Here is a 21,554-nt window from a genome sequence, read left to right as displayed (position 1 = left end):
CGCCCTTCCTGCCCGACTGCCAGAACCCGTCTTCCGACTGGGGGATGATATCACTTCCTTCGGGAGAAGGCGGGAGGGAGGTCTAGGGAAGTCACGACCCTTGAGAGCTGAGCGCCGGCTGCCTCTGGCGGAATTGACAAGCCAGACTGGAGAAAGGCGGTCGGGAGCAGGAGGTGCTCTGCACAAAAATGCCGGAGCTGCTGCTGCTGCTCTGACGTCTTGAGCCTGAAAATGGGAAGTTGAGTGTCGTGCTAAAAAGAGACTGGAACGGCTCTCATGGAAGACTGGCTTTTTTTCTTTTCTTTTCCTCGGCCCTGGGGATCCAGAGATTTGGGCCTGCAGAAGCCTAACGCTGACCAGCATTGCTCTCCCCGACATCAATTCTTACATCGGAGAGGAATTTCTGGGCCAGCCAATCGCTGCCTGGCTGGCCCGGAACTTCCTCTCCGACATCAGAATTGAAGGGGAGCAGAATGCTGGTCAGTGCAAGGCTTCTGCATGCAGAGCTTGGGGGGCGGTGGCTTGGAGGCCTGTTCCCCGGTGGCGACGGCAAACCTAGTGGCTTGGGGGAGGGCAGGGAGAAAGAAACAAAGGGGGCAAGCAGGGAGAAAGAAAATGGGCATGGAGAGAGAGAGAGAGAGAAAGAAAGAATAGGAGGCAGGGAGAAAGAAAGAAAAAGTTGGGGGAGAGAATGAGGTATGGAAGAGAGAAAGCATATAGGAGGCTGAAAGAAGGAGTGGGCTGAAATCAGAAGATGTCAGAAGAAGTGCAGCCAGAGTGAAGTGAGAAGAAGTCAGAAGAAGAAAGTGCAACCAGAGACTCATGAAATCATCAAACAAAAGTAGGAAAAATGATTTTATTTTCAATTTAGTGATCAAAATGTGTATGTTTTGAGAATTTATATCTGCTGTCTATATTTTGCACTATGACTCCCTTTTACTAAACCACAATAGCGGTTTTTAGCGCAGGGAGCCTATGAGCGTCGAGAGCAGCGCAGGGGCATTCAGCGGAACTCCCTGCGCTAAAAACTGCTATGTGGTTTAGTAAAAAGGGAGGGGCTATATTTGTCTATTTTTGTATGGTTGTTATTGAGATGACATTGCATAGAGTCATCTGCCTTGACCTCTTTGAAAAAAACCCGGAATATGAATGATAATTAACATTTTCTCTGCCTTTCAGTGTGCTTTGTGGGGGTTTTAAAAATTTTTTATTGTTGGTAGATCATTTTGACTTGGTCATTTTAAAAGTAGCTCGCAAGCCCAAAAAGTGTGGGCACCCCTGCTCTAGATGATAACTCAAAAGCATCATAAACCGATCTGGCCAAATACTTTCATGCTTGGGAAAGAGTGCGAGAGATATTGTGAAAATCCTGAAGATGTTGCACAGGAATATATTTATCAAAGGAAGGTAATTTCCTTACTAAGTGCTTTACAAAGCAGAACATGTAGAAATTATAATTAAGGACCCTGTTCACCAACATTTTGTTGTTTTTTTTATATAATTTTTATTGAGAAAGCAGTCAACACAAACAACAGGGTCCAAACATAGGACCACAAAACTGGTACAGCAGAAAAGCAAAACAGTAGGAAATACAGATGTCCCAGAACAGAGGAGGTGCATTCAGAACAGCCGCCATGGGGAAATACAAAAATCAACTAAGGGATAAGAGGAAAAGCTACTATACTAACCTCATAGGCACGGAAACCCAAGATTCCAAAAAAATATTCCAAATCCTGAAAGAATTAACAGACACCAAACCATACACAACCACCACGAATACTCCTCCACCATCACCCACCCTCTTAGCAGAACACTTCAAAAACAAAATTACCAACACCAGAGCCACTCTCATCCTTAACCCATCCCATCAAAACCCAATCACAATCCACCCTCCAGGAAAAGAGGCAACCGCAGCAGACAGAATCTGGACTCAATTCCCCAACATACAATGGTCAGAATTCAACAAATTCTACAAAAAATACAGCCATGCCTCCTGTGACCTCAACCATTGCCCCTCATATCTCCTTACCACCTCTAGTGTAAAATTCCGCACCACAATTCTTCAATGGATTCAATTCACGCTCACAGAAGGCACATTCCCTGCTGACCTCAGCGAAATCGTCATCACCCCAATCCAAAAAGACCCAAAAGCACCACAAAACCACCCATCTAACTTTAGACCTATAGCCTCAATTCCGCTATATGTCAAAATTATAGAAGGCCTAGTAGCCAAACTCCTCACCAATTACATAGAGGACCACAACCTACTCCACCCCATGCAATCAGGCTTCAGAACAAACTTCAGTACAGAGACACTACTAGGCTCCCTTATGGATACCGTCAGACAACACCTTAGCACAGGGAAAAAAATGCTTCTCATACAACTGGACTTAACTGCGGCATTCGACTTAGTGGATCACAACATCCTTCTACAGATCTTAGACGCAATAGGCATCTCAGATAAAGTATACTCTTGGTTTGAAGGATTCCTAAAACTCAGAACCTACAGCGTAAAATCAAACAAAGAAAAGTCAGAATCCTGGTCAAACCCCTGCGGCGTACCACAAGGATCTCCACTATCCCCCACCCTCTTCAATCTCTACACTGCTTCTCTAGGAACGCATCTGGACAATATGGGCATAACCACCTATAGTTATGCTGATGACATCACCATCCTCATCCCATACGATCACTCTAAACCTACCATGACAGACAAACTTCACCAAACACTTGAAACAGTCACAACCTGGATGAAAAATCACAAACTTAAACTCAACCAAGACAAAACCAAATTCATCCTTCTCGAAAATGACAAGATCCAAACCACAACCAACTTAGACATAAACACAATCAAATATCCCATCCAAACCACCATAAAACTACTTGGCATGACCATAGACAGATGCTGCACTATGCAACCGCAAATAAATAAAACAATTCAGAAATCATTCGCAATCATGAGAAATCTGAGACAAGTCCGAAAATTCTTTGAAAGAACACAATTCCAACTTATAGTACAATCCCTAATACTAGGGATATTGGACTACTGCAACATCCTCTTCCTTCCTTGCCCTGCAACCACGATTAGACAACTCCAAACAATCCAAAATACAGCTTTGAGACTCATCTACTCATTGAAAAAACATGACCACATCACTGAAGCCTTCATCAACTCACATTGGCTTCCAATCCAAGAAAGAATCCAATTCAAATTCTACTGCATACTATTCAAAACACTACACGGAGACAGTCCATCATACTTGAACAATCGCCTCATACAAGCACCCACTACAAGACAAAGAAAAACGCACGCCCCATTCATACCCCCCCCAATCAAGGAAGTAAAAAGAACAAAACTACACGACGGCCTCCTAGCCACCCAAGCCGCAAGGCTGGACAACCAGATCTCCAACCTCTTGATGACCACCCCAGACTATAGGACGTTCAGAAAAGAAATAAAAACCACACTTTTCAAGAAATTCCTGAAGCAACAATAACATCACGACCGCTTAGTAACTCTAAAACTGACACTTGATCTACCCACTACTGCACTAATAATAACAAAAGAACTCCCACTATGACCACCTATTAACTCTTTTACAAACCACCTCACCCTCAACAACCTGCTAAATGTTTATAAGATCTACAACTTACCTCTCTAGCTAATCATTGTAACTCTGTTTTTTTTAAACTAACCTTTTGTAATCCGCCTTGAACCGCAAGGTAATGGCGGAATAGAAATCCCTAATGTAATGTAATGTAATGTAAAGAGAAGAATCCCACCAAAACGGGTCCCAGTAGGTGCCCCAGAAAGCACCCTCCTAAAGATAACAAAGACTGCAAAACATTTTCAGTAAGAGAAACCCCACGCCCTACAATCTCCCACCCATCCAACATTCAGAACTATCCCGCACAAGCAAACCGTACAATCCACAACAGCCGCACACCTAGCACACCACACACAAACCACAATCATCCGAGCTCGAGAGCCACCAGTCAGATCGTAGGGAAGAAGCCCCAGCCATGTGGCCTCCCCTATCCAAAAACGGACCAGCTCAAGGTAAGGTTCGGGGAGCCGCGGAGTCAGCCGCAACTTGAAATGCTCTCCACAGGGAAACATATACTGCCTTATCACGTCCAGAAGGAGCCGCATGGGTCTGAAGTTCAAAAGTGGCCAGCTCCCGCATTCTTTGGAGCCATTGGTTGAAAGATGCGGCCTCGGGTCCCACCCAATGCATAAGCAAAATCTTTTTCACCACTAGGAGTGCAGTGTACAAAAACTTCTGATACGGTGCGGTATAACCCGCAGCAGACACGTCCCCCAGGTCACCCAACAGTAAGAGACCATAGGACCGTGGTACGGTCCGGCCAAGGAGACCCTCAAGAAAAGGGAGAACCTGGAGCCACAAAGCCGCGTGAGGGCACTCCAAAAACATGTGCAGTAGTGTACCCGTCACTCTCTGGCAATGAGAGCAAGTGGCGTCACCCCATAATCCCATGGCATGTCCCTTTGCCCTAGAGATGTAAGTCCGATGCAGGATTTTCTATTGCATTTCCCTAAGGTCCATGGATCCCGTGAATTGAGTAAGGTTAGTAAAAAGGTCCAAAAATTGGGCCTCAGGGATTTCAAGAGCCAAATCTCGAGACCACTGGGCCGTAAGCCTAGGCAGATAAGAGGGAGGAAGAGCATTTTTGAGGAGCCTATACCAAGTGGACAAGGTATTTGTCTGAGAAGGTAAGAGGGCCAGGTAAGAGTCCAATTTCCCCAGTGTCCAATGCTCTCCCCACCGTCGAGTCAGGGAAAAATAGTAATGTCTGGCTTGCACCAACATTTTGATATAGGTGACGTCCAAATTTGTCCATAGTCTGTCCTTCATGGCCCGGTGGTGTGGAGGCACAGACCTTAGAAGCAAAAGACTTTTTTCAAAGTTGATTCCACCACTAGTGATTGTTGTTGAAGCTGTAGTTTATCAAAACCCAGAGAAGAAATGAATCTATACAGAGAATCAAGCTTTCTGAGGGTCACTGTAATAGTCAAGGGCGTTTCCCAATTCATGTGAAGAGTTTCTTTGAGAATACAATGCAATGGTAGTTTGAGATGTTCCTTGGGAGGCTCATCATAAGCTAAAGCCTCAAGGTATTCAGCTCTGTAGGCAGAATCAGCTTCCAGTTTAACAGGTAGGGAGGGCTTTGCCTAACTGCCTAATAAATTTAGTGAAGGAAAGTCTTTCAATAGGAGATCTTGTCTTTGGTGGAGATTTCTGAGAAGGTTCTGAAGGAGTATCATAAGCCTCAGTGGCAGAACCCAAATCAGCATCATCAGTCTGTAAGTCAGAGTCACAAACTAGCTTCGGTGACAGGGTACATCAAGAGGATTGACACTTACGTCAACTCTGGTACCGATCCAAAGAAAAGGAGGAGGTATGCTATGAAGTTCTTTTTCATTTTGAAGTACATGATGAAAAACAGTGCTTTTTGGATTTCGAACGTCAAGAGGAAGAGAAGAAATATCAATGTCTCAATGAGGTGGATCGATGCACCGATGGAGAACATGATTGCCGATTCTTTGATCAACTTCGAGGTGTCAAACATCGAGAAGAGCAGCGTTGAGTGGCAGAATATCCAAGCCGACATTGCACTGGAGAGCTGACTATGGTGCCATAGGGTCTGGTGGCAGTATGCTCAAGTTGGGCTGGTACTGAGGGAGTCGATGCTGGTAAATGGAGTTTACATAGATCACCCAACTCCCTTTGGAACAGCTCATTGAGCTTTTTCCAAAAGGAAAGCACCAGTACCTGTGGCTTATCTGCCGGTACTAACGGTGCAGAAGCCTGTCTCAAAAAGGGTGACCTCAATGAAGATGCACACATCAAAGAAGAGACAAACCGCAATAGGGGGTGTCACTGCTTGATCTTCATCAAGGGACTCGATACTTCGAAGACCTGCGACAACTATTGGGAAGCTAGCAGCTTCATAACAGTGCAAGATCTCCTGACACCGATGTCGATGCTTGAGTCTTCGACGTTGATGGTTGCGAGGTCTTATCAACGTCCATGGTCCCGAATAACTTTTCCTGTTGAAGTTTTTCGGCTTTTAATGGAGCGTTTCTGCAAGGTAGAACATTGGGTACATGATTCTACCTGGTGTTCAGGGCCAAGGCACTGCAAGCACCAACTATGCGGGTCAATGATAGATATAGGCACCTGCAGCACTTTTTGAAGCCTGTTAACAGTTTGGATATGGACAAGAAGATCGTGTCAGCAAGACTAAACTCAATTGCTGAGAGAAAAAACCCTCGAGGAAAAACAAGAAAAATTTTTCTTTCTTTTGTTTTTACTAAAAGAAAACAAGTAGACACGAAAAACAGAATAAAATAGATGCGTAGCGGGAGGGCAAAGCACAAAAAACTGAACAGAATTCAGAAACACGACTTCATCACTCCACGGGCTGAGGTACTGAAAAGCCTACGTTGGGCGGGAAGGCACTTGCACATGCGTGGTGCGAGCAGTCGAGACGTTTCTAAAAACTTAAAGTGGCGATGCACTTTTAAAGCTGTCCGTACTGGGGCTCCGTGGATGACATCACTCACATGTGAGAATACGATGCCTGTTTGTCCTGGGATAAACAAAAGAATATAACAGGATAAAAATTGCAAAAATGTACCCAAATTGGCCTCAAATACCAACACCAATATCTTATACTTGACTCAAAGCTTAATTGGCACCAATGTTCCAGCTGAAAAAAAAGGGATTACATGATCAAACTTATGGCTTCCTAACAGTAATTTCATCAAAGTATTTTGTACTAGCTGAAGCCCCCTGAAGCACCAAGTTGCAATAATCCAAATTAGTAATCACTAGGGCATGGATAAGAATGCGCAATGCACCTACAGTAATCAGATGTTTAATTGACCTGAGTTGCTGTAATGTTGCTGTGTATTTCCCAAGCTTTTAAAGGAAGAAGAAACTAACTTGGTAGTCTTACACACAAGGATTAACACTAGCTGCAAGCACACTACTGAGCAGGACTTCCTTATCCACTCCTGCCCTAGTTGATATCATATTCGTACACCTTTCTTACTCTACCTGCAACTTTTTTTTAAAACTAGTTCTTTTAATTCTCTAACTAGTTTCAAGTTTCATAAAAAATTTTGATATATTCGCAATTTCAAAAAGTGATGTACAGTAAAATGTGGGGAAGACAGACAAAACAATTAGGAACAGACATGGACAAACATAACTTTTTAGAAATGAAAGGGATGGTGGGAGAACTACAATTGTGATAGGAAAGAAAACAATTAAAGGGCACAACGTAAGGACAGGGAGAAAGAGAGTAATCAAAGCCTCTTAGAAATCTTAACTGTCAAAAGCGTCTTTATACAGAAAGTTTTTTAGTAATCCTTTGAATTTATCTAATGTCTTCTCTTCCCTCAATTGCTTTGGCAGTGAATTCCAAGTTTGAACATTCTGTCTAGGAATAGGGGAGATTTACAGATTAATACTTTGTAAGTTAAAAAGCATATTTTACATGTAATTCTATGGTTTATTGGTACCTAATGAGCATGCTTCCTGGACTTGGTGATGATTTTTATTGCGGTATTTTGGATGATTTGTAACCGTCTTAATTCCTTAACCTTCTATATGCTCCACCTTCACTTACATCCTATGATTTCTATCAAGATGTCTTACAATGCATTTAAAGTAGCATACTATGCCATAATGTGTTTGATTTTTTTCTATTGCTTGATCTTGTTCACCACCTTGGGTGAATTTCTTCAAAAAGGCAGTAAATAAACAGATCTAAATAAATTAAATAAATATAATCTTCACTTATGCCAATCTGAATCTTTTAGGCACCATTTATTTTTCAGCTCAGATATGTACATCCATGAAAATAACTCATACAATAGTGAAGCGGAAGAGGTTCGGATCATTTAGCCCATGATCTACACAAGGTTTCCTCATTCCTTACACAAGGAACAGAATTTATCTACTGATGTGACTAGACTTTGAATGCTACTATATGATTTCTGAATAACTTCAAGCACTCTAAATGGAGAACTTTTTATATTTCAAAAAAGCTGAGGGTACCTTAGAACAGATTGGCACCAAAGCTCTACATTAGAATTTCTGCCAGCCTGCTTCATCTTGTGGCTCTGGAAGACACTGTGCCACAACTGTAGCAGTTCTCATTATGCAAGGGTCCCAAAGTGTGCATGCACTGCAGATGTCAAGATATTTGAAAAATAAACAAAATACTGTATATAAGACCCATGGAGGGACATATGAAAAACAATCAAAATATATAAAACTTTTTTAAAGGGCTTTACTTTCAATATGGGAGAAAAAAGAAGTTTCCCAGAAAAAGGAGGAAGAAATCATTTGGGTGGCTGATTCACCTATCTGTCCTTATGTACATTTATATTGTTATCAAAAATCATTTATTGTCTGTCATATGTTATATATTTGGTTTAGTTAATTTGTTTCCTAGCGGCAGCACTAGCGGGCTAAATGATGTGGACTAGATCATTGTTATAATTGTTTTTGCACTTTATTTTATGAGCATTTTATGCCGATATGAAATGGATATACCTTTATATTTGTAACAAATGTATAAATAAAGAATAAAAAATAAATCATTTATTTAGCATCAAAAAGTCAACTATAAATGCAAAATTTCTATATTTTCAAAAATAAAATCATAGGATACTATAGATCAATACTATTAAATAAGAATAAATCTGCTTGATGCATATATTAAAACCGATACACCTCAGATCAGCAGCATTACAACAATGAACCTGTAATAAGAAAACTACTTACATCTCCAGCAAAGGTATGGAAATACACTCTAGGACTATTATACACAAAGCTTTTGTATATCTCCTGTTCCCACAATAACTTCCCCTCCTGCAAGACAAAAAAAGAAATCAGTAACCAACTATACAGCAAACACTGAAAATGAAACAATGTACATAAGCAAAATTCTCTGATACAAGGATCTTCCACGCTGTTTTAATGACAATGAGGCAGCCATAGAGAAGAAACTGAAGATCTGCTCTTCTGGTCAGTTAAAGATTGGGAAAGGGTCCTTGTAATCAGTGGAGAAAATAGGCACCTACCCGAGATATATCAAGGGGATGCTGGAAGGAGAAGGAAAGTAGGGTGAGCTACAGATTGTTTGGTTCTCCTTCATTTTCAATGCCCCCCACTGCCAAATGTACATGTGAGTTCATTGGACTGACCAATACAAGAACAAGCTCCAAACAAGCAACCAGGTGGGTTGGGGCCCCAATGACACCCTTACCCTGAGCACTATGTGCCCCAGTAACGATCTTGGGACTAAAGATACTGTGAAAGCAGCAGACCCAGCCCCTGGAGGGCCAATCAGGGCTTTAGACCGCTCCTGGTGCATCCCAGGATGCACCGGGAAGGGAAAGGCCCATCATTTTGAAGAGGCAGGCCTGATGGCAGGAGGGACTAGTCATTTCTCCTACTGTCTTCTATATAAGGTACGGAAATGGGGCATCCAGGTGGCCGAGGCTGGAGGGAATAGACATCCCTCTTGCTGCCGATCTTCACAGGGTACGATTTTATTTATTTATTCAATTTTCTATACAGTTCTTCCAAGGGAACTCAGAATGGCTTACATTAATTTATTCAGGTTGGGCCCATGTGCCTCAGGCCCCGCCCCCAGGTGGGACCTAAGGCTCCCGGGCCTATTCTGATTGGCCCAGGTGCCTTAGGCCCCACCAGTAGGCGGAGCTTTGGGACAGATGGGCCAATCCGGCCTCATTCTGTCGTTGGCTGCCTGCCGGACAGGCGAGTTTGACTCCCGTCTGTCTGGCCAACTACACAAAGGTACGGGGAAGGGGGGTGGGGGTGTTGTGGGGGTCGGCCAGGGGGGTCGCGGGTCGGCTGGGGGGGCGGTCGGAGGTTCTTGGGGGGGCAGTCATTGGGGGAGGGGGATTTGCGTCGAGGGCAGGAGGGCCTGGGATCCCTCCTGCCCGTAATGTAGTGCGGGGTGGGGGGTAGGGGGTCGCCGTGGCCAGGAGGGTTTGGGCTCCCTCCTGGCCTGAACAACTAGCGGGGGGTGGGATCGCCAGGGCCAGGAGGACTTGGGCTCCCTCCTGGCCCGATATTGTCAGGGAGTTGGGGAGTCGGCGGGGCAAGAGGGCTTGGCCTCCCTTTTGCCCCGATCGTGTCGGGGAGTCGGGGGGGCAAGAGGGCTTGAGCTCCCTCTTGCCCCGATCGTGTCGGGGGTGCCGCGGTTGGCTGGGGCAAGAGGGCTTGAGCTCCCTCTTGCCCCGATCGTGTCGGGTGTCGGGACCGCCAAGAGGAAGCAGCAGGACACCGGTAGGAGCTTCTACATGATGGGGGGGGGGGGGTCGGGAGGCTGTGGGGGTGCGAGCGGTCCTTCAGGGTGGGGGTGCGGGTGGGAGTGCGTGCGAGCGGTCCTTCGGGGTGGGGATGCGGGTGCGTGCGAGCGGTCCTTCGGGGTGGGGGTGCGAGCGGTCCTGCGGGGGGAGTGAATCGGACGTCGGGGGGGTGAAACTATATGCGAGAAAATACGGTACTTCAAATTGGTTTAGCGACAAACTTTAAATGCACGGTGAGTTTAGTACATCCAGACTTAGCGCCAAAATGCAACCTACCACCAATATAGTTGGTGATGTCACTGGTTGAAAAAAAATAAATAAATATATATATATATATATTTCAACCAGTGACATCACCAACTATATTGGTGCTCTCTCTGGAACAATCCAGTATATATATGTATGTATATATGTGTGTGTATATATATATATATATATATATATATATATATATGTGTGTGTGTGTGTGTATATATATGTATGTATGTATATATATATATATATGTGTGTGTGTGTGTATATATATGTATATACACACACACACACACACATATATATATATATACATACATACATATACATACATACATATATATACTGGATTGTTCCAGAGAGAGCACCAATATAGTTGGTGATGTCACTGGTTGAAATCAGTTTTCTCTATCTCCGCTGGTGGGAAGGGATAACACCTGCTGGATCAGAACAGTGTAAGCAGATGCTAAAAATAAAGTTATATAAAAGGTTACTCACTTTGATATCATATATTCTAATGAAGTACGATCTCTGTGGGTTATCCTTCACAAAGCAAGCTACACCACAATTTTTCTTTGACCACTGGGAGTTGCGATCTCCTGCATACATCTGAACAACAGCTGAAGACATGGTCTAAAAAATAAATAGATAAAAAATTAGCAAGTTTCCCATATGTTCAGTTTCGTTTAACCTTAAATTATATCAATATACAATGCGCAGCCGCCCCCTTTTTACTGAACTAGATCATATTTTGTATGCCTAAGTTTCAAATTTGTTTGACAATATTGTATGCTGTTACCATATTTTATTGTAACATTCTTTGAATGTTTCACAATAAGGCAAAGAAAAAGTAATATATTACACGAAAACAATTTATAGTAGTCTATAGTACTGATAAACTCCACATGACCTTAAGTCTACTAGTTAGACTTCTTTTGAGACCTTTACTAGAACTATATGGTAAGCCATTAGAACTTCAACAGCTATCCCTCTCTGAAAAAGTTACACAATTGAAATATCCTATCACTACCTATTGCTTAAGCCCAAATGGCAACTTTTAAATCTCAGCAGCCAAATAGAGCTTAAACTTCTGTACTAGGCTCTTAAAATATTCATTCATGGCATTTAATGAACCTACTGTAAAACTATACTAGATGTAACTGAAATAAAAGCAGAAAGAATAGGGTAATGGACTTGAATATATCTCAGTTAAAACTCACATCACCACATCTGTTTAAGTCAAATTTAAAAACTGTACCAGGAAAAGAAAGGCAATTAATTTACTACCCAAGGAGTCATTTGCCAAATTTTGGCCTTTAGAAAAAAGCATGAGAAACAGAAGCAATACAAACAAAAGTATTTTCACATTAAGAAATGGGCTTCAATTGTTTCCCAACTTCCTGTACTTTCAATTTATAGTTATTCTATAAATTTTCAATATATAGTAAATTGATCTAAAATAAATCTTTTATTTTAGGTTATTGAAAGATCAAAAGTGCTAACTTATCGAATTAATATGGTCATCTCTATTATATTACCACATTTTCTTATGCATTTCCTGTGATTCTTGCATAGTTTGAGGTTGGAGTTCACTTACAAAAATTCTGGAAAGAACTAAACCAAGATCTTAACTACTACTACACATAGTCAGTGTTGTACACATTATATGCAGATACTTTTCTCTGTCCCTGGAAGGCTCACAACCTAAAGGATTTAGGTTTGTTTTGGGGGGTTTTGTTTTTGTTGTTTTGTTTTTTTCTTTTTTTGGGGGGGCTGTACCCAGGGCAACAGAGGGTTAAGTCACTTGCCCAAGATCACAAGGAGCTGTGCTGGGAATCAAACTCAGTTTGCCAGGATCAAAGCCTGCAACACTAACCATTAGACTACTCCACTAAAAGTATCAGCAAAGACTACACTGATTTTTACTTCCAGAGGAATTTTGAACAACTGTGCAAGACAGACCTTGTGCAAAATTATTTCTGTTGTGGAATTCTGCCCGGGGACCGGAAGGTTGTATAGAGCTTGAGAAACAACACAGAGGAGCTGGAGAAGAGGATATAGAGCTAACCATTTCCCAAGCAGTAAGAGAAAGCAAGAGAGTTAAACAAAGAGGAATTCAAATTTGGGGAAATAGAGAAGAATGTCAAGGAGTGAATATGCATACTGAAAGGCTAGAAAGCTATAGAGCAGGAGTGTCAAACTCAATCACATAAGGGGCTGAAATCTAAAAGATAGTCTAAGTCATGGGCCAAATTTTTATTAAGATACTTAGCTTTTATTAAGGTACACTAACCAATTTAGCGCACGCTAAATGTGCACCTTAATAAAAAGGACCCCTTAGTCTTAGTAGAAGGAAAAATTATGTTCTTACCTGTTAATTTTCTTTCCTTTAGATGCAGCAGATGAATCCAGAGAGCAGGAGAGTCCGGCGAGCAGGCAGGATAGATCGGGGCAGAGCAGGGCAGGAGAACCTACACAAGCCCCACCCACCGGCCCAACACACAGGCCCTGCCTGACACCCGCTGCCCGCCGCCCCCCGCTCCCCCTACCCTATCAAGCACGGCCGTCCCACCGGCCCCACCCACGACCGGCACACCCCAGGTTGGCCAAGGTGGCTGGGCCCGACTCACCCATTCTCCATACCACCCCCCTCCCCATACCTTTCAAAATGGTAGGAGCAGGAGGGGTGCCCAGTCCCTCCTGCTCCTCAGGGAAGTCCCTGATTGACCATAAACAATATTCACATAACCCTTAAACAATGCTTCACATAACCCTTACACGTCAGCCATGACTTTTCAAAAGCTAGGTCTAATACCAAAGTAGGACGAATATCCATGTTGATCGGACCCTAGGTGAGTAAATCCGGAGATACCGGGAATCTCAAAAGTTTGGCCGTCGAAAGACTCAACAGATCCGCATAGCAAGGACGGCGCAGCAAATCCGGAGATTCTCCGATTACTGTGCCCTGAAAGTGAGCTTGAGATGGCAAATCCATCAATCATCAGCCAGGAGTAAACACTTACAAAAGAGAAACCAGAGATGAGAAAGAAGCAACACTACTACCCCCTCTGACTGCCACTCCCTGCATCTGCTGAAGAAGCTAGAAAGCTTTGAATTTTGAGACGAGGCCATGAGGTCTAAGTTCTAGGAGATCTCACCTTTATACAAAGAGCTGGAACGCCTGAGCGAATAGTTCCCATTTTCCAGGATGTAGAAGATTTTACTACTACTACTATTTATTATTTCTTTTTCTTTTTTTAATTCTTTATTTAATTTTATAATTTGACATAATAAACAGTCAATTCAAATAAATATTCCAATACCAGTCTCAACCATTGTTACATTATAATCAAAAGGGTAAATAAAATAGCAAAAAGGAAAAATAAACAATTCAATAGTGCAGTACAATAGGAAAAGTTTTCCTTAAAATTCTAATTATACTGGATTGGAAAAATTAGACCTCAATAAAGGGGGAGAAAGCTACTTTAGCTGAGTTTCAATCAAACATTACTAAGAAAATACAGATGGTATTGAGTAGAGGCAAGGAACCTAATTAAACTAAGCGGGTTGTAACTACAATTCTCTCAGGAATATTAAATTTGCTCTTTTGCAGAAATAAATTTTATCAACTGCTGAGGTTCAAAATAAACATGTCTATTCCCCTGATAGACCATCACGCATTTACAGGGGTATCTGAGTACAAACATAGCACCCAGCTGTATGACCCTCGGTCTCAAAATGAGAAACTGTTTTCTTCTCTTTTGGGTCAACCTTGACACATCAGGATACATTCTCACAGTTTTTGTCATAAATGGTATGTCCTTAAACTTAAAAAACATCTTAAGCATCCATTCTCTGTCAGAGTCTATAGCAAACTGTACCAGATGCGTCGCAGTTGCCGGTGGCTCATTATCCGACCTCTCAAGGAAATTTGTTAGGTCCAAACTATCAGCAGACAAATTCTGCTGGCCTGGTTCCTGACCCGAAATCCTGGTTGGCAAGTAATATATTTTAGTGAGGGGTGGATAAGAAGTTTCGGGCACTTTCAAAATCTCTTTCAGGTATTTCTTAAACATATCTTGTGGAGAAATAGTTGAAAGTTTTGGAAAATTTATAATCCGAAGATTACATCTTCTGGTCATGTTTTCCAACATTTCAACTTTAAAGTTAAGATTCCCACTATCCCTGACCCACACCAAGGCCTGGGACTCCAGAGATTTTATTCTGGTCTCATGTCCATCCACTTTTGTTTCCACACTAGATAGTCTATTTTTCAGTTCCATATTTTCAGAAACAACAGTTGTATATCTTGTAGTAAGTTGCTGCATTTGGGATCCTAAAGAGAGTTGCAAAGTAGATATTGCTTCCCATAATGTTTCCATAGTGAAAACTTTGGGCCTCTGCATGGGAGTTAGTTCAGACCCATGACCCTCTGTTACCTGATACCTCTGCTGGAGATACATTCAATTTCAAAAAGTCCTGAGGGATTTGCAGGTTCAATTTCTCCAAGTGCACAGATAATTCACTTGGCTTCCCTTCACCGCCCTCCGAGACGTTTCCCGCTCTCGGTTGCGCTGGTGAGGAAACACCCTGGGGCGCTCCGACTTCCATCTGCTGGTCTAACGCCGCCCGGGCAACTCGGAGGACTCCGCTCCTCCAGAGACAGCGATGTTGCTTCGAGGGAGCGATCACACAGAAGTAAGAATTCTCTTTTCACTTGCCTCTCCCCAGCCCCACAAATGTCACCACAACCAAGTACCCCAAACTGCATCCAACAAGACTAACCACCGCATCTGCCCCACCACTGCCCAAACTGTAGCCATCCCCATTATTAACATTCCATGGCTGCTCCAATGCTCCCAAAGTTATTCCACTACCCCTCTAAACTATACCTCAATACTCCCTCAATCACACTGCCTCATTCCCTAAAACTAACCCTAACATAGGCAACCCATGCAGAACACACACACACAATAATTCTCCATCTGTGATGGGCTGCCTTTTTTGTCTTTATTTTTATTGTTGTTAATACTACTGCGAAACTACTGACTAAACCACACGGTTTTCTTATTCATTGCTACATACTGTAACTAATATCTGTTGTCAAGGCCAAATTAAGGCACTGGCAACCTACCACACAATTTGAATCCAACTATTTATGCAGGGGAGCCTTGAGACATTCTTAGAGGGAATATTTTCCGAGTCCTAAGAATGGACTAGATGTGAACAAAAATTTTCTGCATGAGCAGAAGACCTACTTGACATGAACAACAGTCACATAAATATCGAAAACAAATAAAAACAGTTTAGCCAAAATTTAAATTTCTACTCACAATTTCTCTAGATATTGAAACATTTTATCTTCTGACCTTTTCTGTCTTCCATAAGTTATAAACTCTAACAACATTATCCAGAATTTAAGGTGTTTAATTCTCATCAAGTTTTCCAAATGTTCAGCATTTAAGTGATTTCTAGATTTTGCTTTTTTATTGTTCATTAAACTAAATCCTCTTTTACAGTCAGTACTTGAGGCCTGGACTGTACCACAAAAATCCAAAAGTGAAAATAACTTCTTGAAGAGATCCTGCTGTCACCAGTTTCCAGATGCTAGGGTCCAACTTAGGGGTCAGCACCCAAGAAAAAGACAATACTCTGAAACCTTCTGACCAATGTGCATCAGCAGCCAAAAAAGTAAACAAGATGCTAGGAAATTATTAGAAAAGGAATGATACATAAGACTAAGATTATAATAATGTCTCTGTTGGTCCAAGGTGTGACCTCACCTCGAGTCCTGCGTTCAATTATAGTCGGTGTATCTAAAAAAAGATCTAGCGGAATTAGAAAAGGTTCAAAGAAGAGCAACCAAGATGATAAAGGGGATGGTACTTCTCTTTTGTGAGGAAAGACTAAAAACTCATAGGTTAGGGCTCTTCAGCTCAGAAAAGAAACAGCTGAGAGGAGATATGATTGAAGTCTACAAAATCCTGAGTGGTACAGAAAGCAATGTTACTTACCGTAACAGTTGTTATCCAGGGACAGCAGGCAGCTATTCTCACTAGTGGGTGATGTCATCCGACAGAGCCCCGATACGGACATCTTGCAAGCATGTCTTGCTTGAAGAAACTCAGAAGTTTCGAGATGCCCGCACCGCGCATGCGCCAGTGCCTTCCCGCCCGATGTACCGGGCGCGTCTCCTCAGTTCAGGTAGCTAGCCTGAGAAGCCAACCCAGGGGAGGTGGGTGGGACGTGAGAATAGCTGCCTGCTGTCCCTGGATAACAACTGTTACGGTAAGTAACATTGCTTTATCCCAGGACAAGCAGGCAGGTATTCTCACTAGTGGGTGACCTCCAAGCTAACCCCAATGGGATGGTGGGAGAGTTGGCAACTTAAGAGAACAAATTTTGTAACACTGTTTGGCCAAACTGTCCATCCCGTCTGGAGAAAGTATCCAGACAATAATGAGAGGTGAATGTATGAACCGAGGACCAAGTGGCAGCCTTACAAATCTCCTCAATCGGTGTCGATCTGAGGAAGGCTACAGAGGCTGCCATTGCTCTGACCTTATGGGCTGTGACCTTACAGGGAAGGGATAATCCAGCCTGGGCATAGCAGGAAGAGATACAAGCCGCCATCCAGTTGGAGATGGTGCGCTTCGATACCGGTCGTCCCAACTTGTTTGGATCAAAGGAGACGAAAAGTTGAGGAGCAGTTCTGTGTGGCTTTGTGCGATCCAAGTAGAAAGCTAGAGCACGTTTACAGTCCAGAGTGTGCAAAGCAGATTCCCCAGGATGAGAATGAGGCTTTGGAAAGAACACCGGAAGCACGATGGATTGGTTGATGTGAAAATCAGAGACCACTTTAGGTAAGAATTTTGGATGAGTACGGAGAACCACCTTGTCATGATGGAATACGGTGAACGGTGGATCCGCCACTAGGGCCTGAAGCTCACTGACTCGACGAGCTGACGTGAGGGCCACTAGAAAAACCACCTTCCAGGTGAGATACTTGAGTGGAGCCGTGTTGAGAGGTTCAAACGGAGGCTTCATAAGATGAGACAGGACAACATTGAGATCCCAAACCACAGGAGGAGGTTTGAGAGGAGGGTTGACATGAAAAAGTCCTTTCATAAATTTGGAAACCACAGGATGAGCAGACAAAGGTTTCCCTTGTAGAGGCTGATGGAAAGCCGCAATAGCACTCAGGTGGACTCGTATAGAGGTAGACTTGAGGCCAGACTGGGACAGGTGTAGAAGATAATCCAATACAGAAGATAGGGAAGCTCGCTGAGGTTCCGTGGCATTGGAAATACACCAGGAAGAGAATCTAGTCCATTTTTGGGAATAGCATTGTCGAGTAGCAGGCTTCCTGGAAGCCTCCAAGACCTCCCTCACTGCTTGAGAGAACTGGTGAGGAGTTATGTTGAAAGGAACCAAGCTGTCAGGTGGAGGGACTGCAGATTGGGATGAAGTAGTGAACCTTGATGTTGAGTGAGTAGTGAAGGAAACACTGGAAGAAGTACTGGCTCCCTGCTGCTGAGTTGAAGTAGAAGGGAGAACCAAGGTTGTCTGGGCCACCGAGGAGCAATCAGAATCATGGTGGCATGGTCTAATCTCAATTTGACTAGAGTCTTTTGAATGAGAGGAAAAGGAGGAAACGCATATAGGAAACGTTTGCTCCAATCCAGCAGAAAAGCATCTGCCTCTAGGCGATGAGGAGTGTAGATCCTGGAGCAAAATTGAGGCAGCTTGAAGTTGTGGGGGGCTGCAAAGAGGTCTATCTGAGGTGTCCCCCACTGAGCAAAGATCTGATGAAGGGGGTCGGAGTGGAGCGTCCATTCGTGAGGTTGAAGTAGACGACTCAATTTGTCTGCCAAGACGTTGTCCTTCCCCTGAATGTAGACTGCTCTGAGGAAGGTGTTGTGGCGAACCGCCCAATCCCAGACTCGAAGAGCTTCCTGACAAAGAGGGGCCGAGCCCGTGCCCCCTTGTTTGTTGACATAATACATGGCGACCTGATTGTCTGTGCGAATAAGGACCACCATGTCGTGAAGCAGATGTTGAAAAGCTTGGAGAGCATTGAAGATGGCCCTGAGCTCCAGAAGATTGATTTGATGGAGTCGTTCCGCACTGGTCCAGAACCCCTGAGTGCGAAGACCATCCAGATGGGCCCCCCATGCATAGTTCGATGAATCGGTCGTTAGAACTTTCTGATGGGGAGGAGAATGAAACAGCAAACCTCTGGATAGATTCGAAGAGGTCATCCACCAGAGAAGAGACTGCCGTAGAGCAGGAGTGACCACAATGTGACGAGATAACGGGTCGGACACCTGAGTCCACTGAGATGCCAGAGTCCATTGAGGGATCCTGAGATGTAGTCTGGCAAAAGGCGTCACATGAACTGTAGATGCCATGTGGCCTAAAAGGACCATCATGTGTCTCGCTGAGATGAATTGGCGAGAAGACACTGACTGGCAGAGTAGAAGAAGAGCATGTAAGCGTGGAGGAGGAAGGAATGCTCGAAGTTGAATGGTATCCAGGACAGCCCCTATGAAGGGGAGAGACTGGGTGGGCTGAAGATGGGACTTTGGAAAGTTGATCTCGAAGCCCAAGCTCTGCAGAAAACAAATGGTAGTCAAGGTCGCCGAAATGACCTTGGGAGCGGACGGGGCCTTGATGAGCCAGTCGTCGAGGTATGGGAACACCTGGAGACCCATGTTCCGGAGTGCAGCGGCCACCACTACGAGACACTTCGTGAAGACTCTGGGCGACGAAGATAGGCCGAAGGGAAGCACTCGATACTGCAGATGCAGATGTCCCACCCGGAATCTGAGGAACTTGCGGGAGGCCGGATGAATCGGGATGTGAGTGTAGGCCTCCTTGAGATCCAGAGAGCATAACCAATCGTTCTGCTCGATTAGGGGATAAAGAGAGGCAAGGGTCAGCATGCGGAACCGTTCCCTGACCAAAAACTTGTTGAGGACCCGAAGGTCCAAAATGGGACGCAGATCGCCCGTCTTCTTCGGGACCAGGAAGTACCGGGAGTAAAACCCCTGGTTTTGTTGATCCACCGGTACCGGCTCGACGGCCCGAAGCCGGAGCAAAGCCTGAGCTTCCTGGAGAAGAAGAGCGGTCTGTGTGGAGTTGGAAGGATACTCTCTTGGAGGATGGTCCGGGGGGACCCGTTGGAAATGAAGAGAGTATCCCTCTCTTACGATGGAGAGGACCCAGAGGTCCGTGGTGATCGCCTCCCATCGATGACAAAAATGATGGAGGCGACCCCCTATGGGAAAATATGGGGTAGACAGAACGAGATCGGTTATGCTCCCTGGAGGAGAGTCAAAAAGGCTGAGTAGCCTTGGGAGCAGCCGGCATCTGAGGCTTTTGCTGAGTCTTCTGAGGCGGCTGTCGCTTTGCAGGCTGTCTCGCAGGAGGGGCCTGCCTCGGTTGATAACGCCTTTGGTAAATTATAGGCGGTCTAGAAGGACGAGACTGTTGTGGTTTAGGCTTAGGCCTCATGATAGACTGGAAAGATTTTTCGTGGTCTGACAGTTTTTTAGTAACAGTCTCGACAGACTCATCGAACAGATCCGCTCCCGCACAAGGCACATTTGCAAGTCTGTCTTGGAGATTCGGATCCATATCAATGGTGCGAAGCCAAGCCAGTCGACGCATGGCGACCGAGCAGGCCGCAGCACGAGCCGAGAGCTCGAAAGCATCATAGGAGGATTGCATCAATTGGAGGCGCAACTGGGACAGGGTCGCCACCACCTCCTCAAACTCAAACCGAGCCTCAGCATCGATGAAAGGTGTGAACTTGCGGAGTACCGGCAAGAAAAAATCCAAATAGGACGAGAAGAAAAAATTGTAATTGAGCACTCGAGTCGCCATCATTGAATTTTGATAGATACGTCTACCAAACTTATCCATCGTTCTCCCTTCCCTGCCAGGAGGCACGGAAGCATAGACTTGGGAGGGGTGCGAACGTTTAAGGGAAGATTCGACTAGGAGGGACTGGTGAGAGAGTTGAGCTCCCTCAAACCCCTTGTGGTGCACGATGCGGTATCGAGCATCCAACTTGCTAGGTACCGCAGGTATGGAATACGGTGTCTCCAAACACCGCATGAGAGTCTGGTCAAGTAACTTATGCAGGGGAAGCCGAAGTGTCTCCGCCGGAGGATGAGGTAAATGCATGGTGTCCAGATACTCCTTAGAGTACTTCGACCCAGTATCTAAGGTCACATCCAAGTCATCCGCCATCTGTCTGAGAAAGGATGAAAAGGAAAGTTGGTCCGCCAAGGCCGGCCGGCGAGACGGACTAGAAGACGTGGAAGCCTCCGGTTCCAGGGAGAGCTGAGAGCGGCATGGAGAGTATGAGGTAGATGGTTCTTCATACTCCGGTCCCTCTGGCTGGGATAAATCTGAGGATGAGTATCCCATACGCTGCATTTTCTTCTGTGGAGACACCTCTGAATGACGCGAGGAGTGTCTAGAAGAATGTCGAGATCGATGCCCCTCCCGATGCCGGGATGGGGAACGTGATCTTCGATGCATCGATCGATCCCTTGAAGCCTCGAAGGAATGGATTGGACTCGATGCAGTGGAGCGCATGGGAGGCAACGATGCCGACTCACGCAGTGCCACCCAAGTCTGGTATGGAGTGCGAAAGAACTCCTCCTGCGATGCAGTATGCCCAGGACTCCGATTATCAGGGGCCGATGTAGTACCCTGGTGACGTGGAGGTGTAATGGGCTCTAAAGGCGGCATGTCAGAAAGGGAAGCCCGCCTAGTGGGTTCCGCCGCCCTCCGCCGCTCCCCCTCGTCGAGCAGGGAAATCGAACGACGAGGAGGAGGAGGAGGGGGCGGACCGCTCTTCGGGACCGGGACCGTAGTATCGCCTTGAATATTAGCGATAAGCCTCGGTCCC

General features: G+C 44.6%; 1 protein-coding gene across 2 annotated transcripts in view; it reads right to left on the bottom strand.

Moving 5' to 3' along the window:
* WASL (WASP like actin nucleation promoting factor) overlaps window positions 1–21,554 on the bottom strand; it is a 117,567-nt gene that overhangs the window by 57,442 nt on the left and 38,571 nt on the right. For both annotated transcript variants that reach the window (XM_033958672.1, XM_033958673.1), the window contains exons 2-3: window positions 11,129–11,263; window positions 8,823–8,909 (exon numbers count right to left, since the gene is read on the bottom strand). In XM_033958672.1, the coding sequence (XP_033814563.1) occupies window positions 8,823–8,909; window positions 11,129–11,263 (222 nt within the window). The remainder of the gene's footprint in view (window positions 1–8,822; window positions 8,910–11,128; window positions 11,264–21,554) is intronic.

Source organism: Geotrypetes seraphini, chromosome 9, assembly GCF_902459505.1.
Source record: "Geotrypetes seraphini chromosome 9, aGeoSer1.1, whole genome shotgun sequence".
In the NCBI taxonomy this organism is placed as follows: domain Eukaryota; kingdom Metazoa; phylum Chordata; class Amphibia; order Gymnophiona; family Dermophiidae; genus Geotrypetes; species Geotrypetes seraphini.
Note: the sequence above shows the minus strand (reverse complement) of the source record. Positions and strands in the feature narration are given on the sequence as shown.